Source organism: Moschus berezovskii, chromosome 17 (genome assembly GCF_049115385.1).
Source record: "Moschus berezovskii isolate FMDL1 chromosome 17, NW_MosBer_1.0, whole genome shotgun sequence".
Taxonomy (NCBI): Eukaryota; Metazoa; Chordata; class Mammalia; order Artiodactyla; family Moschidae; genus Moschus; species Moschus berezovskii.
The window spans coordinates 4,120,603-4,136,570 of record NC_142476.1 but is presented as its reverse complement, the minus strand read 5'-3'; the positions used below and the strand labels follow the sequence as shown (position 1 = coordinate 4,136,570).

Here is a 15,968-nt window from a genome sequence, read left to right as displayed (position 1 = left end):
TAGATCTTGTTCTATATATTTTAGTTTAGAATTATGTAACTACTTCATATAGGTATAAAACAAAATTAAATTTAAAATAAGCAATTTCAAACATGGAAAAAAAAACAACCCAACACATGATATAAATGAACTGGTATAACCAGTTGGTAGCAAACCACACAAAACGAGAAGTTCTAAATGACTCTTTGAAAAACACAGTACTTTGTTCCTACATCTGTAGTAGGATATACCTACAGGATAAAAGGAACTACAAGAAAAATCTTTAACGGTTTTTAGTACAGTAATTGTATTATTATTGCTATCTGGAGACTATTACATATATATTAGGATAAAACAAATAATAATTGTGTCAATACCCTTAAGAGATAAATGTAAAACCAGGGAAGTAAAATTAGGAAGCTAGTTTGAGAATTCTAAATTTGAATTGGAAATGCCAATATGAATTCATGAAGTATTCTACTTTTAAAACAAAGAAACACAAAACCAAAAAGAGATATAAAAGACGTAGTTCCTAGCTTTGTCCACTGAAAAGTTCTAGAAACAATAGTTTACTCAGAAGTAAAGAACATCCTGACATTCTGATTGTGTTCTCTAAATACCATTTCTCACTAAAATGAAGCAGAACTCCTTTGAAAAGTGGATGATTCTAGATCAAGAAATATGACATGAAATGAAATAGGACAAGAAATATGCATGACGGATGTGGAACATCTTCTCACGCAAGAGACAAAGAATGCTATTACAGAGAACTGAGGTTATACCCAAAGTGCTTAGCAGCATGGAAGAGGCTAATGATGGGTCGGTATGAACATCAAAATAATAATGTGGGCAATGGACAGACACATATCACATATATTCAAAAGAATATGAGCTTATAATGATATTTTAAAAAACAGACAATTAACTTTTAGTAGTTTAGTAAGAAAAAAAAAAATTCATTGGACAACTTTGGAGGATCCCCAAAAAATCAACTCATTGTTTTGGGAACTGGATGTGAGAGTTGGACTGTGAAGAAAGCTGATTGCTGAAGAATTGATGCTTTTAAACTGTGGTGCTGGAGAAGACTCTTGAGAGTCCCTTCTAAAAGAGATCAATCCTGGGTGTTCATTGGAAGGACTGATGCTAAAGCTGAAACTCCAATACTTTGGCCACCTCATGCGACGAGTTGACTCACTGGAACAAGAATCTGATGCTGGGAGGGATTGGGGACAGGAGGAGACGGGGACGGCAGAGAATGAGATGGCTGGAAGGCATCACCGACTCGATGGACATGAGTTTGAGTGAACTCCGGGAGTTGGTGATGGACAGGGAGGCCTGGCGTGCTATGGTTCATGGGGTCGCAAAGAGTCGGACATCACTAAGCGACTGAACTGAACTGAACCGAACTGAAATAATGGAAAAAAATCAAGCATTTAACCTATCTTTCACATAGGAGCTGAACCAAAGAGTTGATGAGGGTAATTTTCTTTTTATACAAGTATTCAAGTTAATAAATAAAGAAAATCAGAACATTAGCATATTGTAGCCCTTAGTGAAAGATGGGGTGTAGAATCTGACTGCTCATAGAACTAAATTCTACTTTATAGGAAATACTAAATACTACACTGCAAGGAGACCCAACCAGTCCATTCTAAAGGAGATCAATCCTGGGTGTTCATTGGAAGGACTGATGCTAAAGCTGAATCTCCAATGCTTTGGCCACCTCATGTGAAGAGTTGACTCACTGGAAAAGACTCTGATGCTGGGAAGGATTGCGGGCGGGAGGAGAAGGGGACGACAGAGAATGAGATGGCTGGATGGCATCACCGACTCAATGGACATAAGTTTGAGTGAACTCTGGGAGTTGGTGATGGACAGGGAAGCCTGGCGTGCTGTGATTCATGGGGTCACAAAGAGTCGGACGCGACTGAGCGACTGAACTGAACTGAACTGAAATACTACTTTATAGGAAATATAAGGGCACATTAAAGGACACAGGAATATAATCAACAAAATTCATGATGTGGTATATCCTACATAGAAAAACAAACTGTTTCCTTCAAAATTAAGTAGCTAGAAACAAAGATGGAAGGGCTTGTACAGAAAAGAACTGACACAGCACGGTTGAGACTGCTATCTTGAGAAAGGTCTGTTTGCAAGGTTGGCACTCGGGGAGCATCTGGTAACTTGGCTCTCAGAATGTTCTCAGTCAACATTAGCTGAAAATTAGTGATTCACTAATTTTTCTTATTTTCCATTGAAAACCTGCTTCCTTCTAGGAGTCTGGAATCTTAGCATATGCTGGGTTGACAGTGCTTACATGGCCAACCTTAATAAAACTCTAGGGTGCCAAGTCTCTGATGCATCTCTCTGGGCAGAAACATCACCTGCATCACTACATTTTTGTTGCTAGGGAAAGCAGGCACTCTTTTTGACCCCCTCACAGCAGGAAGCGATCATAAGGAAGCCTGCATGTGGATTCCAGACTCTTGTCTGTGACTCTGTTTTCCTAGATTCTTAGTATACCAGTGGATTAAATCTTAGCCATGAGTACAGTTAGAGGCCGAGTCCCCTGAGCCCTTCCAGTGAATCCACAAGTGTAAAGGGTGGTCTTGGAAAGCCCTGACATATAGGTCCTGTGGGGTCAGTGGTTCTCAAACTTTAGGATGTATGAGAATCACCCAGGGGGCCTGTTCAAACACGGACAGCTGGGCCCCCACTACAAGGCTTCTGACTCAGTAGGTCTGGGGCGAGGCCTGGAAAATCCGCATTCCTGTAGGTCTCCAGGCGTAGGTGGAAGAGCAAACTTCAGGAAATACTATTATAGATTTATACATTTAAGAGATGTATCAACCAACCACAGTGTATGGATCTTGTTTGGATTCTGATTTGGAGAAATAATTTAGAAAAATAAAGAACTTATGAAGAGAAATGTGAACACTGACTAGATATCTAATGATAGCAAGGAATCAATATTGTTGTGAGATCATGGTATGTGATTCTTTTAAATGTATTTTATTGATACATATTTCTCTTCCAGAGACACATACTGGATGAAATGATATAACATCTTGGAAATGTTTCGGAGTAATCCAGCTAGAGAAGGGGAAATGTGTATGTGTGGGCCAACACTGGCCCACCCAGGAAGATTTATTCTGGATAACAGGTACATGGGGATTCAATAAAGTATTTTATTTTTGTATGTTCTTGAAATTACCTAGGATAAAAACTTTTAAAATTTATTTTCTGGGTGAAGAGAGCACCCTAAGGATAGATTTCTTCTTGAATCACCTTCTACTGTTTAAAAATACTGTTTGAACCAACAGTTCAAAATGTATGGGAAGCTTACAATCATTACCTACTTGAATGTAGAAATGTACTTTGCTATCTGAGGGCTTCTAAATGTCCCTGAGCATTAGAATCAACAAGTGTACCTGTTAAGAAAAACCTAAAGATTTCTGTTTGGGCTCCAAAAATCATTGCAGATGGTGACTGCAGCCACGAAATTAAAAGACATGTGCTCCTTGAAAGAAAACCTATGACCAACCTAGACAGCATATTAAAACGCAGAGACATTACTTGGCCAACCAAGGTCCGTCTAGTCAAGGCTATGGTTTTTCCAGTGGTCATGTATGGATGTGAGACTGGACCATAAAGAAGGCTGAGCACTGAAGAATTAATGCTTTCAAATTGCGATGTTGGAGAAGACTCTCGAGAGTCCCTTGGACTGCATGGAGATTAAACAAATCCACGCTAAAGGAACTCAACCCTGAATATTCACTGGAAGGACTGATGCTGAAGGTGAAGCTCCAGTACTCTGGCCCCTGATGCAAAGAGCTGACTCACTGGAAAAGACCCTGATGCTGGGAAAGATTGAAGGCGGGAGGAGAAGGGGCTGACAGAGGATGAGATGGTTGGATGGCATCACTGATTTGATGGACATAAGTTTGAGCAAACTCCAGGAGGTGGTGATGGACAGGGAAGCCTGGTGTGCTGCAGCCCATGGGGTCGCAAAGAGTCGGACAAAACTTAGCAACTGAACAACAACAAACATTCTGGGACCTGGCCCAGATGCTATTGAATCAAGATAGCTGACTGTCGAACCGTGAAATATGTGATTTTAAATGAACTTTCTAAGTGACTCTGATGCTCCTGGCCTCATAAGCAGAGTGATGAACAGTGCTAACTACAGAATAAACACTTTCCATATGGAATGGGAATTTTCTATAGTGTGCCTGCTGCTGCTGCTAAGTCACTTCAGTCGTGTCCGACTCTGTGCGACCCCACAGACGGCAGCCCACCAGGCTCCCCTGTCCCTGGGGTTCTCCAGGCAAGAACACTGGAGTGGGTTGCCATTTCCTTCTCCAATGTGTGAAAGTGAAAAGTGAAAGTGAAGTCGCCCAGTTGTGTCCGACTCTTAGCGACCCCATGGACCGCAGCCCACCAGGCTCCTCCGTCCATGGGATTTGCCTAGACAGACAATATTATCATATTCATGGGCAAGTTTCAGTTTGTCTTATTTTCCTGGGTAATGAAACCTGATGATTTCCCTGTCTTCATACTTCATGAGGCGCTCTTATATATATTACTATTGGCCAGGCAGGCAGGTGAGACGGAGTTAGAGAAAAGGGCACAAAGTGGGCTGCGAAGGCCCAGGAAGCAGAAGGATGCCAGAGCCGGTCAGGCTTCCCGCTGGCGCAGGCAGCCTGCGGTCAGAGGGCGATGCTACGCTGAGCTGCTTACCATGGCAAAACCAACGTCTGCCTTCTTCAGAGCTGGCCCGTCATTGGTGCCGTCTCCGGTGACAGCCACCACCTGTCGCTGGTCCCCAACAGTGCTGTCGATGATGCCTGGGGAGACAGGCGACCACAGTGAGGTCGGGGGCCGCTTTCCCACAAAAGATGCGCTTTTGGTCTTCCTCTCCAATCCCTGTCACTACCCCCCTTCCTACGCCCTTTCCTTCTTTTTTCCCTATGCTGGAGGTTTTACAGTGTCACCAAATGACAGTAAATTGTTTCACAGGTAGAAAGTCTGGCCTCGTCAGATACCCTGTCCGGTACATCAAGACAGCTACTACGCAGTTGAAAAAGCACTGCATGATTTGAAGGCAGAGACCCAGAGGTTGAACAATAACACTTCCATTTACCAGTTGGGCAATTTGGATAAGTTACGTGTCGTCTCAGCCTCAAACTTTCTTTTTTGCAGAATGGGAAGAGCTTAACCTGTATTGCCTAATTCCCAGTACTGTGGACAAACAAGATACAACAATGTTTTAAAAACGACCTCATCATACGGCTTACATGCACCAGGTGCTCAGGCGTTTGCTAACCTGCGTGCTCTTCCCATGAGCTGGGAAGCTCTCCCAGGCCTCCCTATCCAGGAGGAGGGAGCTGCTTTGGCTTCGGTCCTTTATCTGTGCTCACCCTGGCCTGCCTTCCTCTATCCTAGGCACCTGCTCGGGAGCTGACCTCACCTTTCACCAGAGTGTGCTTGTCAGTGGGGGAAGACCGCGCCAGCACTCGGAGCTTGGGCCAGATCTTGTCCAGCTTTTCCTGCTCTACCTGCAACAGCAGACACATCTGGGTCAGTCAAGCTCAGAGCAGCCGCCAGGAAAGTCTTCACACGTGCCCAGCTCCTGGGGTAGCTGGTGTCTCAGGGTCCCCCAGGAACGTGACCCTGGCCTCCAGCGGATGCAAAGCAGCCAGCTCAGCTCCGAGGACGGGTTCACGGATGCTGACCGTTCAGGCTCTGCTTGTCTCCTTTTCCTCCCAATTACCTCCCTGGGAGCCAACCCCCTCGTTTCGAGACCCGTGACGGAAGGCGGGACCCTTCACTGTTGGCTGAAGTAGTGCCCCTGAGGTCTTAGCTTCAGTCTCTACTTAGACCAGGAGCTGTGGCCTTCCCACGCCCAGATTGTACCCTGTCACCAACCGGGGCCCCTGCCAGTCACAGGGCAGTGACACAGGAGGGGTAGGTTAGAGGAAAATCAGGGCAAAATCATCCCACAACTGGAGAAAATGGGGAGATGTGAAAAGTTAGTCTCACAGATAGCTTGTGAATGAAAACAGTGAGAAGAAAACATTCCCAATTTTACCGTCTGAGCAGCTTTGGTAAAAGGCACGTCTCACTATGAATAGATTTTAATTTAAAAACCATCTACTTTCTCCCACCTGTCCGGGATGCCGTACGCACGCATCAGCCCTCCCCTAACGAAGGAGGCTCTGATCCCTACCACCTAAAGCTTACCTCGCCCTTCTCGTTTCGGATGAGGCGATTGAATTCTTTGCCTTCTAAGCACAGAAAGTCGTCCCCGGGTGTCACGATGCCACACTTGGTGGCGATGGCACGGGCTGTGTTGATGTTGTCCCCTGTCACCATCCTGACAGTGATGCCAGCTCGTTTGCATTTGGCAATAGCTTCTGGCACCTGCGGAGAGTGAAGCAAGCGGAAAGGAGACGGTGGGGGTGGTGAGGCCTGGTCACCGGCTTCTGTTCAGCTGTCCCTTCACCGCGGACAGGAGAGAGGCCCCCTAGAAGCAGCACCATGGGTGCAGGCCGAGTCTGGTCAGTTTTATATTGCTTGGTGCCACCTTACTTCTGTCCTACCCATGAAACTGACATTTGAATTTGCCTTATGCACCATGAGTTGAGGGCTTCCCAGGTGGCGCCAGTGGTAAAGAACCTGCCTGCCAATGCAGGAGACATATTCAATCCCTGGGTCAGGAAGATCCCCTGCAGGAGGGCATGGCAACCCAATCTAGTATTCTTGCCTGGAGAATCCCATGGAGAGAGAGGCCTCGGGGGCTACAGTCCACGGGGTCGCAAAGTCAGACATGACTGAGTGATTTGGCACGAATGCATGTACCACGAGGAGAAGGGGAAATCTGCTTCAGGAGCCAGGTGTAAAATCTTATTCTCTCACTTACAATCTAGATTTCTTAGCAGGGCATGCTAGACCTTTTGAGATTTTACCACTGCCTTCCTTTTCAGCAGAAGTTTTAACTACCTTCCACCCCTGGGACATACTCCAACCATATCAGTTCTTTTAAGTTTCCCAATTGCATGACACCCTGTCATGCCTCCAAAAGTTGAGAGTAGTGCGGAGCTACTCTACGGGTAAACGACAAGAATGTGTTGATTGAAGGGATGTGACTAGAGCCAAAGTTGGTGTCTCAATTAATTCCATCTCCTCACTATTCTTGAGTGCCAAACTGTTCCTATTAGCCCAGTAAAACCTATGCTTCTCACCCCATACACGGCATGAACCACAGGAAGCGGGATTGCCACTTTCTATTAGTTCAGTGCGCTACAGTAGTTCTGTGAAGCAGGAAGCACAGAAACATCTATCCCAGCAAATGAGAAGCAGTTAGGTGACTTGCCTAAGTTTCCTAAGTCACAGCTAGAAACGGAGGCGGTACCACAATTCCCGTGACTCCTGTGTGGCTGCTCATTAGGTCACAGCGGGCCAGTGCAGGGGCCGCGGCCGCTGGAAGACTCCCCTTCATGCCTCCCAGCCCTGTTCCCAAGTCAGAGCCTCACCTCCGGGCGCACAGGGTCCTCGATGCCCACCACTGCGATACAGGTCAGCTCAGTGAGGATCTCGCTCTCGCTGTCCCACGGGGGCTCTCCGTCATTGAAATCCCGGTAAGCGATGCAGAGCGTCCGCAGTCCCTCACAGGCCATGGGCTCGATGACGGTGCGGACCATCTCGTCTCGGTCCTTGTTCTTGAATGGCACGGCTTCCCCCTTTTTGTCCAGGATTCGATTACACCTGGGAAGGTGCACAGTCAGAACACAGCACCCCAGCCTCCCGCCCAGGGTGCTCCGCGACGGTACAGACACCCTGACCACTCCACAGGACTCCTAAAGACACTACCATGTGGTCGTAAATCTCCACTCATCACCCATAGCTGAGCCCCTGTATCCAGGGTGGGGTGGCCGATAGGTGGGCAGAGCGCATCGCTCTCCCCTGTCATCTGCTCCTACTCATCCAAGAGCCATTCGTGGGTCGCCTGCTCTTTTGAGCTTCTCAATGGTAGAGAGACCTTCTCAATCCCCAGTGTCTAGAGGGCTCAGGGCAGAGGGTATGGGCAGTGACAGAGTGTCACCCATGGTGGCACTGAACCCATGCTGGGCACTGGCTTTTAGCTACTGGGCCTATATTCCCACAGGTCAACTTTTAACGCCCTATGGATCGTCTAGCCGCTTTGATTATGCAACTTTCTGTGATCAGAACAGAGAATGAAAAGGAAAAGGAGCACAGAACTAACATTTCGGGTGCTTACTAAGTGCAAGGCATTTTTCACACACTGAATCATTTAATCAGAGGAACCCTGTGAGGTAAGTGGGTATTATCTCTTCAGAGTAGGACATGGAAGCATGGGTTGCGTAGGTCTGAATCCTGCCTGTACCACTATCGGCTGCATCACCTCTAGCAAGTCGCTGAACTTCACTCCACCTGTTTCCTCATCTGTAAAACAGGGATAATGACAGCATCTGCTTCCCTGAGTTGTGACGTGTAAGTATAGTATCCAAAATACATAACCGCAAGGCTTGGCCAGAACCAAGCTCAGATTTTGTCATGATGTCACCACCCGGAAGGAGGGTCTGCTATTATCGGGTGGCTCAGCATGGGGCCGACAGCCAGACCTCCTGGAGGGGAGGACCCTGGGGAAGAAGCCGGGGGAGGGGCTCAGCATGGGGCCGACAGCCAGACCTCCTGGAGGGGAGGACCCTGGGGAAGAAGCCGGGGGAGGGGCTCACTTGCGCAGGATGATCTCGGAGGCGCCCTTGCTGTACATGCGGTAGCCGCCGCCCGGCTTCTCAATGACCGTGCTCATGGACTTGCGCACCGAGTTGAAGGTGTACACCTTGTAGAGCTTCTCCTCGGGCACCTCGCTGCGCACGGCGTGGTAATCCTGCTTCAGGTCCGAGAGGAAGCCCAGCAGGGCACACTCGGTCTTGTTGCCCACCTGCCGGGGCAGGCCACCCTCCTTCTCCGGAGGCTGGAAAGAAAGGCACCGGTGGGACGGCTGGGCGAGGGCCGCCCAGGGAAGGGCTGCGAGAGGAAGGGCTCCCTCAGGAGGCTTTCGCACGTGTGCCCGGGGCCCACGGGGGCGCGGGCCGTGGCCGTGGTGACCTGGTCCCACAGCCACCTGGGGCCTGGGGTCTTTTTAGCTGCCGTGGGGCTGGTGCTGGTACCTCTAACACTCTCTCTTAGCTTCCAGAAACTAAGTGATTTATTTGTGATAAGCTACCAGCATGAGGCCTCTTTTTAGAGATACTGCCTTTCCACGGTGATTTCACAGCCACAGATTCCTACGTGCCTCACTGCCCCACGCCATCTCCCAATCTACTTCCACGGATTATTCCCTGGTCTCACCCCAAACACGGTCACTGGGGAGTGGGGAATGGGAACTGGAATGGCAGTTCAGGCAGAATAAACAGGAGAAGAATCAGTGGTTCCTTCCAGCTGCCCATTTTAAGTGTCCCGGCTCGAGAGCTTACCAGAATCTTAGAGGTGTAGGCGCTGTTGATGGAAATGCCGTTGACGATGAGGTCCAGGACCTTGGGCGCGAGGTCGTCAGGGCCCGGGGTCTGGCGGTAGCGCGTGTCCCCAATGTAGGCCTGCACCACGGTCATGCGGTTCATGGTCAGCGTGCCCGTCTTGTCGGAGCAGATGGCGGTGGCGTTGCCCATGGTCTCGCAGGCGTCCAAGTGCCGCACCAGATTATTGTCTTTCATCATTTTCTACAGAGGAGAAGGGGCAAGGCTTGAGGGGGACCAACTGAGCTCTCCAAAGCACAGGCCAGAGCCCGTCTCCCAGCCAGCAGCTCCCTGCATTTCATTTTCTGCTCCCACACAGAAGCGCAAGATGCCGTTTTGGTAAACCCTCTTAAGATGCCACTGGGTTAGGTAAACGCTGATGCACTTGATCCAGGTGGTCCTGCCAAAGGGCCAGTGGCCTGTGCTCCTGGAGGGCATCACCAAGCGTTTACGCAGGCACAGTGGCCGTCCTGTCAGCAGAGCTGCTTGGTCCGTGTTCGCAAAGAGCAGCGTCCCATCGCAGCCTCACCTTCACGGAGTACGCCAGGGAGATGGTGACGGCCAGCGGCAGCCCCTCGGGCACGGCCACCACCAGCACCGTGACGCCGATGATGAAGAACTTGACAAAGTATTGGACGTAGATGGGGGTACACTCGGCCAGCCACGGTCTGCGCTGGATCACGAAGTTGTCGATCACAAAGTACAGGATCAGGATGAGGACTGTGATCGCGGACATGATCAGACCTGTCCAGGAGACAGATCACGTGAGCCCAGGCTTGAGGCCACTCCCGGGGCCCTAACCGGGGACGGACATCTACCTGGCCACGCAGCACTCGCACACTGGCGGCTTTGCATTCTAAACACATGGGCACTGGTTGCCGAGCTGCACCAACTTCATTCGTGGCTGTGGACCGGTCTTTACGCCTCTCTGAGCCTACCTCCTCATTTATAAATAAGGGGGTTGGCACAGTTTTCCAAAAACAGCATTTTAAGATTCTGTCTCAGGGCTGCTATCTTCCCACAAATCATAATGTAGTGACTACTGCTACCTCTTTCCTAGCAGGTTACTGGCTTCTTCTCTGGGAGACTGAGAATGGCAGGCAATTCACAGCGCATTCACAGTGATGCCCGATGGTGTTAGCACAACACCTACATAACTGACCCTCAGAAGAGCGCCTCCCAGCCTTTCTCCTGACGTGGCACAGACAGAAGATGACAATAATGGCAACTGTTAGGGCAGTGCTTACCATGTACCAGGCAAGCACTTCAAGGGAGTAACTCAATCCTCACAACAGCCCTGTGAGATAAGTTTGTTATCGTCCTCTTTTATGAGGAGATGAAGGCACACCAGAGGGGGACCAACCATCCTGGTTTGCGTGAGACTAAGCAGTTTCCTGGGCTGTGGGACTTTCAGTGCCAGAATTGAGAAGGTCTCAAGCAAACTGCGATGGTTGCTCATCCTACACATCCAACAATGGAAGAATAAGCTCCGGGTCAGAGAACAACCGGCCTGGGCGCTCCAACTGCCTTACGTGTTGCCTGGCTACTCTGAGAGCTGGGGGATCAATACTTGGGCACCTGTGTCTATCTGTGGCACAGTATCTGGGAAGAGTTCTGCTTTCTGATTCGTATCTTTGCTTTTCCCGAGGGAAATCAGAGCAAGGCTAGACGTGATTCTATCCGTGAAGGCACATTCAGGGTCAGGACAAGCAAGGCACCAAGCGAGGGTGCAAACTTGAGGAAGGCCCTCACTCTCAGGGCAGTGCACTCCCTCGCTTCCTTCTGGTCCTTGGCCTCGCTTGATGTGGGAAGTACACAGAGACCAGTGACCAGCCCTTAGTGGCCTGTTGTCCCTAAAGAATAAGGTGGGGATTAGAAGCACAGCAGGAGACCTTAGGCAGGAAGTGTTTAATGCTTCACACCTGTGTGCCAGGCTCAATGATTTGATTTCATACTTCAGCTTTTCTTGTTCATCTATTGTCTATTTGCAAGGGGTTTCATGGAGGTCAAAATTAGCTGGGTAGTGGAGCTGAATGACCAGGCCAAGCTGATGCTCTGTAAACTCCGCGATGCTCAAAATGCTCTCTGTTTGCACTGTCCAGTAGAGAGCCACTGGCCACATGTGGTGACCGACCGCTTCAAACAGGCTGATGTGACCAAGGAGCTGAGTGCTCAAGTGGACTGCCGCAGGTTCCTGCTTCTCGCGATGTGCTCAGCAGAGCAGCAGCACGGGCACCACCTGGGGGCTTGTTCGGAATGCAGGTCCCACCCAGACTGCTCGGGTCAGAATCTGCACTGTAACAAGATCCCAGGTGAACAGTACCCGGAGAGATGCACTGGGCTGGACTCTGTGGTGAACAGAGGTGGGATCAGGAAGTAAACAGCGGGAGAGGACTGCTTGCAGGGACACCCGCTGAGGGGGCAGCCTTCCTTGCGCCGCCTTTTCCAGCTCTGTCCCTCCCCGCCCCATCCCCACCGCCCTCTCCAGAGTCAGGCACGGAGAAGCCGTTCCCTTTCATGACGCACAGGGTGCCTTGAGCGGCCTCTGCTCCGCAAAGCACCTCTTAATCACTGTCTTCCTTTGCCTTCCAGTGCTCATTTTGAACTGACTGCTCTGTGCCCTGTCATTCCTGTGCTAGAGAATTGCTCCCGGCCAACAGCAGCTTTCTCTACCCTTCAGGAATTCTCAAGCCAGTGCTTGAGCTGGAGAGTATTTATTAAAGTCTTCCTTCTTGCTAATGTTAAGCTCCCATTTGTTTTGGGCCTTTGACTCTAAATAGGAAGACATGTCTCTCTGCTAAAGCCAAGGGTCCAGCAGTCACAGGGAGGGACACAGCTTCTTGAACTGCACCAGCTACTTGGAGTTTTCGGCTCCTTCCTGCCAGACCTGGTTGGTACAGAAAGGAGGCAATCAAAGAGGCGAGGACCCAGAGTGAGACTGATGAGCACACTGAGAAGACGCCACCCTACTCACCAGCTTTCCCAATCTGGACGGCCAGGCGAGTCAGCTTGCCCTGCAGCACGGACTTCTCCTTTTTGGGCAGCTTGGCGGCCTTCTTCTCCTTTTCCTCACTGTCGATCCCCTCCTGGCTGTTGAGTGGCTGGATTTCCAAGGCCACTCCATCTTGGGTCTTTGCTAGGGTGCACACACGAAGAGGACAGGTCAGCAGGCAAGGCAGCAGCCCTGAGTAGCAGGCAAGGGGAAACTAACAAACCCTTCTGTATGTTTCTGGAACACACCTTGAACCTCTGACATCAGATCTGACCTCCCTCACCCCGTGCCGGACAGGGAGCTTGACCTTCTCTTAGGGCCTTGGGAATGGTATTTTAACAACTGGAGGTGAAATGGATGGATCTCCACTTCAGTGGCAGCTTCCTGGCACTGTCTCAGAGCCCTGAGCCAGGTTTATTCCAGCAAGAGGATTTGTCCTGCTACTCAGTGCTATTACCAACAGCCATTCTTCCTGGAATTCAGTGCTTAAAATAGTGAATCTTTACTGCAGAAAGGGGCTGAAGGGGAAGGTTGGTAAATGTTCCTAGAGCATAAGGGTCTGTTGTTTAGTTGCTAAGTCGTGTCCAACTCTTTTTCTGCAGCCCACCAGGATCCTCTGTCCATGGGATTTCCCAGGCAAGAATACTAGAGTGGGTTGCCATTTCCTTTTCCAGGAGATCTTCCCGACCCAGGGATCGAACCCGCAGCTCCCGCATTGGCAGGCAGTTTCTTCACCACTGAGCCACATGGGAAGCCCATTAGGGTCTTAGCTGGCTCTTCAAAAGGTTCTTCTCTCTCTGCGTAGATACAGACTGGCAAGGAAGAAACACAGACCCCAGACACAGGGTATTTTCCAGTTCCCTCTATATTAGCTGAGCAACAGGGGAAGGAAATCTCCTTTCTCCCCTGTCTGATGAAGGTAGGGAGGTACAGAGTACCTTTCCCTACGGGAAGAAGTTGGTGTGAGGGACTCTCTGGAACAAGAGAAGGCAGGGATAAAGACAGAGATAGAAATCCATTTTGCTTTAAAAAGAAGAGTTAAAGAGATCTGGAATTTAAGAATTACTTTTGTTGAGTCCTGGTTTTCCAACATGATGTCTTTATTTCTAAAACCTACTATGCTGTGGGTTATGAAAGGAAAACAGTCTGCAGACGCTGGCTCAAGAGAGCAGCTCCTGCTGGCCCCCAGCACCCCGCCAGCGTCACCCTGCAGAGCTCCGCTCCTTTGGTCAGGTGCCCTTCCCGAGACACCGTCTCTGCTGTCAGACTCACAAATGAGATAGAGACAGGATGTAAACACAGCCACCAAAACGGAAACACATCAGATTAGGACGAAGAAACAGACGGTGGAGAGAACACAGAAGCGGGTAACGTGGTTGCAGAGAACGGGCTCTCTGCGCCCCGGAGAAGGCTGGCTGGGAAGGGATCTCGACGGAAAGACGGCACCGAGAGGGGAAGAAGAGGGTGCAGGGACTGCCCCCCACCCCTTCCCATAAGGACCCCGAAGACCTCCAACCCAGGGACTAATGGTCCTTGCTCTTTAACGCTGGCCAAGGGCGATGAAGCAAGGAGGTCAGCACCCTGGGAAGAGCAGATCACTGCACGGGCTTCCCGAGAGAAATCTCGACAGGAGGCCCTTTGAGCTAACAGCAGAGGGTGCTGTGTCCCACCTTAGATTGGGTTTGGCAGCTTGGGCCCACCCCCAGATCTCTGCACCGTCCTCAAGATGAGGCATCTGGGCCACAGCAGATAACAGATTTATGGAGAGGAACAAGGGGAAGGCAGATGGCCTGGAAAGGTCTGGTTTGAGTGTGGGCAGGTAGAGGTGGTAAATGAGTGAGTGGAAAGGTTACCTTTGTTGCGATTTTCAGGGACTCCTTGTTTTTTACCTGTTTGAACAAGAAAGAAAAAAATGGGGTGGGGACCCAAAATGACTATTCAGAGATCAGATATCCAATTTGCTGGTCCTGTTCAGAGCCTAAAAGGGCAACAGCAAAGGGTCTGAGTTGCAGCGAAGGGGATGTAAAGGAAGCTCACACCTCTATCCATCCCCGTTTTTATTAGAGGCTCTCACAAATCCCTGGGATATGGACCAGGCCACTCATGCAGGGGAGTGCACACCCCCTTCTGAGACGCTTTCTCCTGGAGCACAGTTGCTGTTGGGAGGTGCTTCTGGCTCAAGTCAAACCGCTTGGAGGAATGGGGTAGGGGTTAGGGAGTGAGAGGCCTGAACTGTTTCCGCCTGGTGGCAAGTTGCCTCCATGTCAGCTTACCAGCGCCAGCCAAGCCTCCTCCTTATTCACTCTGAAGGCAGCTGCAGAAACAGGCTGGTTTCTAACTGAATGAGTTTTGTTGCCTCTTCATTAACTGCCCTTCCCTAAACACCCCAAGATGCTCCTCCAGCCAAATGGTACAAATCCTTCTCTCCTCTAAGAGAATGAATGCTTAGGGAAAGGTGCAGATTTGGTTTCTTATCTTTCTGCCTTCTGCTTTTCCTTCTTTCAGGAACAGTTCAGTTCAGTTCAGTCGCTCAGTCATGTCCAACTCTTTGCGACCCCATGAACCGCAGCACGCCAGGCCTCCCTGTCCATCACCAACTCCCAGAGTCCATCCAAACCCATGTCCATTGAGTTGGTGATGCCATACAGCCATCTCATCCTTTGTCGTCCCCTTTTCCTCCCGCCCTCAATCTTTCCCAGCATCAGGGTCTTTCCAAATGAGTCAGCTCTTTGCATCAGGTGGCCAAAGTATTGGAGTTTCAGCTTTAGCATCAGTCCTTCCAATGAACACCCATGACTGATATCCTTTAGGATGGACTGGTTGGATCTCCTTGCAGTCCAAGGAACTCTCAAGAGTCTTCTCTAACACCACAGTTCAAAAGCATCAATTCTTCAGCACTCAGCTTTCTTCACAGTCCAACTCTCACATCCATACATGACCACGGGAAAAACCATAGCCTTGACTAGATGGACCTTTGTTGACAAAGTAATGTCTCTGCTTTTTAATATGCTGTCTAGGTTGGTCATAACTTTCCTTCCAAGGAGTGTCTTTTAATTTCATGGCTGCAATCACCATCTGCAGTGATTTTGGAACCCAAGAAAATAAAGTCAGCCACTGGTTCCCCATCTATTTGCCATGAAGTGATGGGATCAGATGCCATGATCTTTGTTTTCTGAATGTTGAGCTTTAAGCCAACTTTTTCACTCTTCTCTTTCACTTTCATCAAGAGGCTTTTGAGTTCCTCTTCACTTTCTGCCATAAGGGTGGCGTCATCTGCATATCTGAGGTTATTGATATTTCTCCCGGCAATCTTGATTCCAGCTGTGCTTCCTCCAGCCCAGCGTTTCTCATGATGTACTCTGCATATAAGTTAAATAAGCAGGGTGACAATATACAACCTTGATGTACTCCTTTTCCTATTTGGAACCAGTCTGTTGTTCCATGTCCAGTTC

At 49.5% G+C, this 15,968-nt stretch overlaps 1 protein-coding gene across 7 annotated transcripts in view; it reads right to left on the bottom strand.

The window, feature by feature from the left end:
- Nucleotides 1-15,968, bottom strand: part of ATP2B4 (ATPase plasma membrane Ca2+ transporting 4) — a 103,894-nt gene that overhangs the window by 19,199 nt on the left and 68,727 nt on the right. For 5 of the 7 annotated variants that reach the window (XM_055420107.2, XM_055420101.2, XM_055420100.2 and 2 more), the window contains 9 exons: nt 14,370-14,405; nt 12,499-12,660; nt 10,054-10,268; nt 9,486-9,728; nt 8,742-8,983; nt 7,518-7,749; nt 6,226-6,405; nt 5,453-5,540; nt 4,723-4,829 (listed from right to left, as the gene is read on the bottom strand). In XM_055420107.2, the coding sequence (XP_055276082.1) occupies nt 4,723-4,829; nt 5,453-5,540; nt 6,226-6,405; nt 7,518-7,749; nt 8,742-8,983; nt 9,486-9,728; nt 10,054-10,268; nt 12,499-12,660; nt 14,370-14,405 (1,505 nt within the window). The remainder of the gene's footprint in view (nt 1-4,722; nt 4,830-5,452; nt 5,541-6,225; nt 6,406-7,517; nt 7,750-8,741; nt 8,984-9,485; nt 9,729-10,053; nt 10,269-12,498; nt 12,661-14,369; nt 14,406-15,968) is intronic. The other 2 variants (XM_055420108.2, XM_055420106.2) reach the window with 1 other exon arrangement.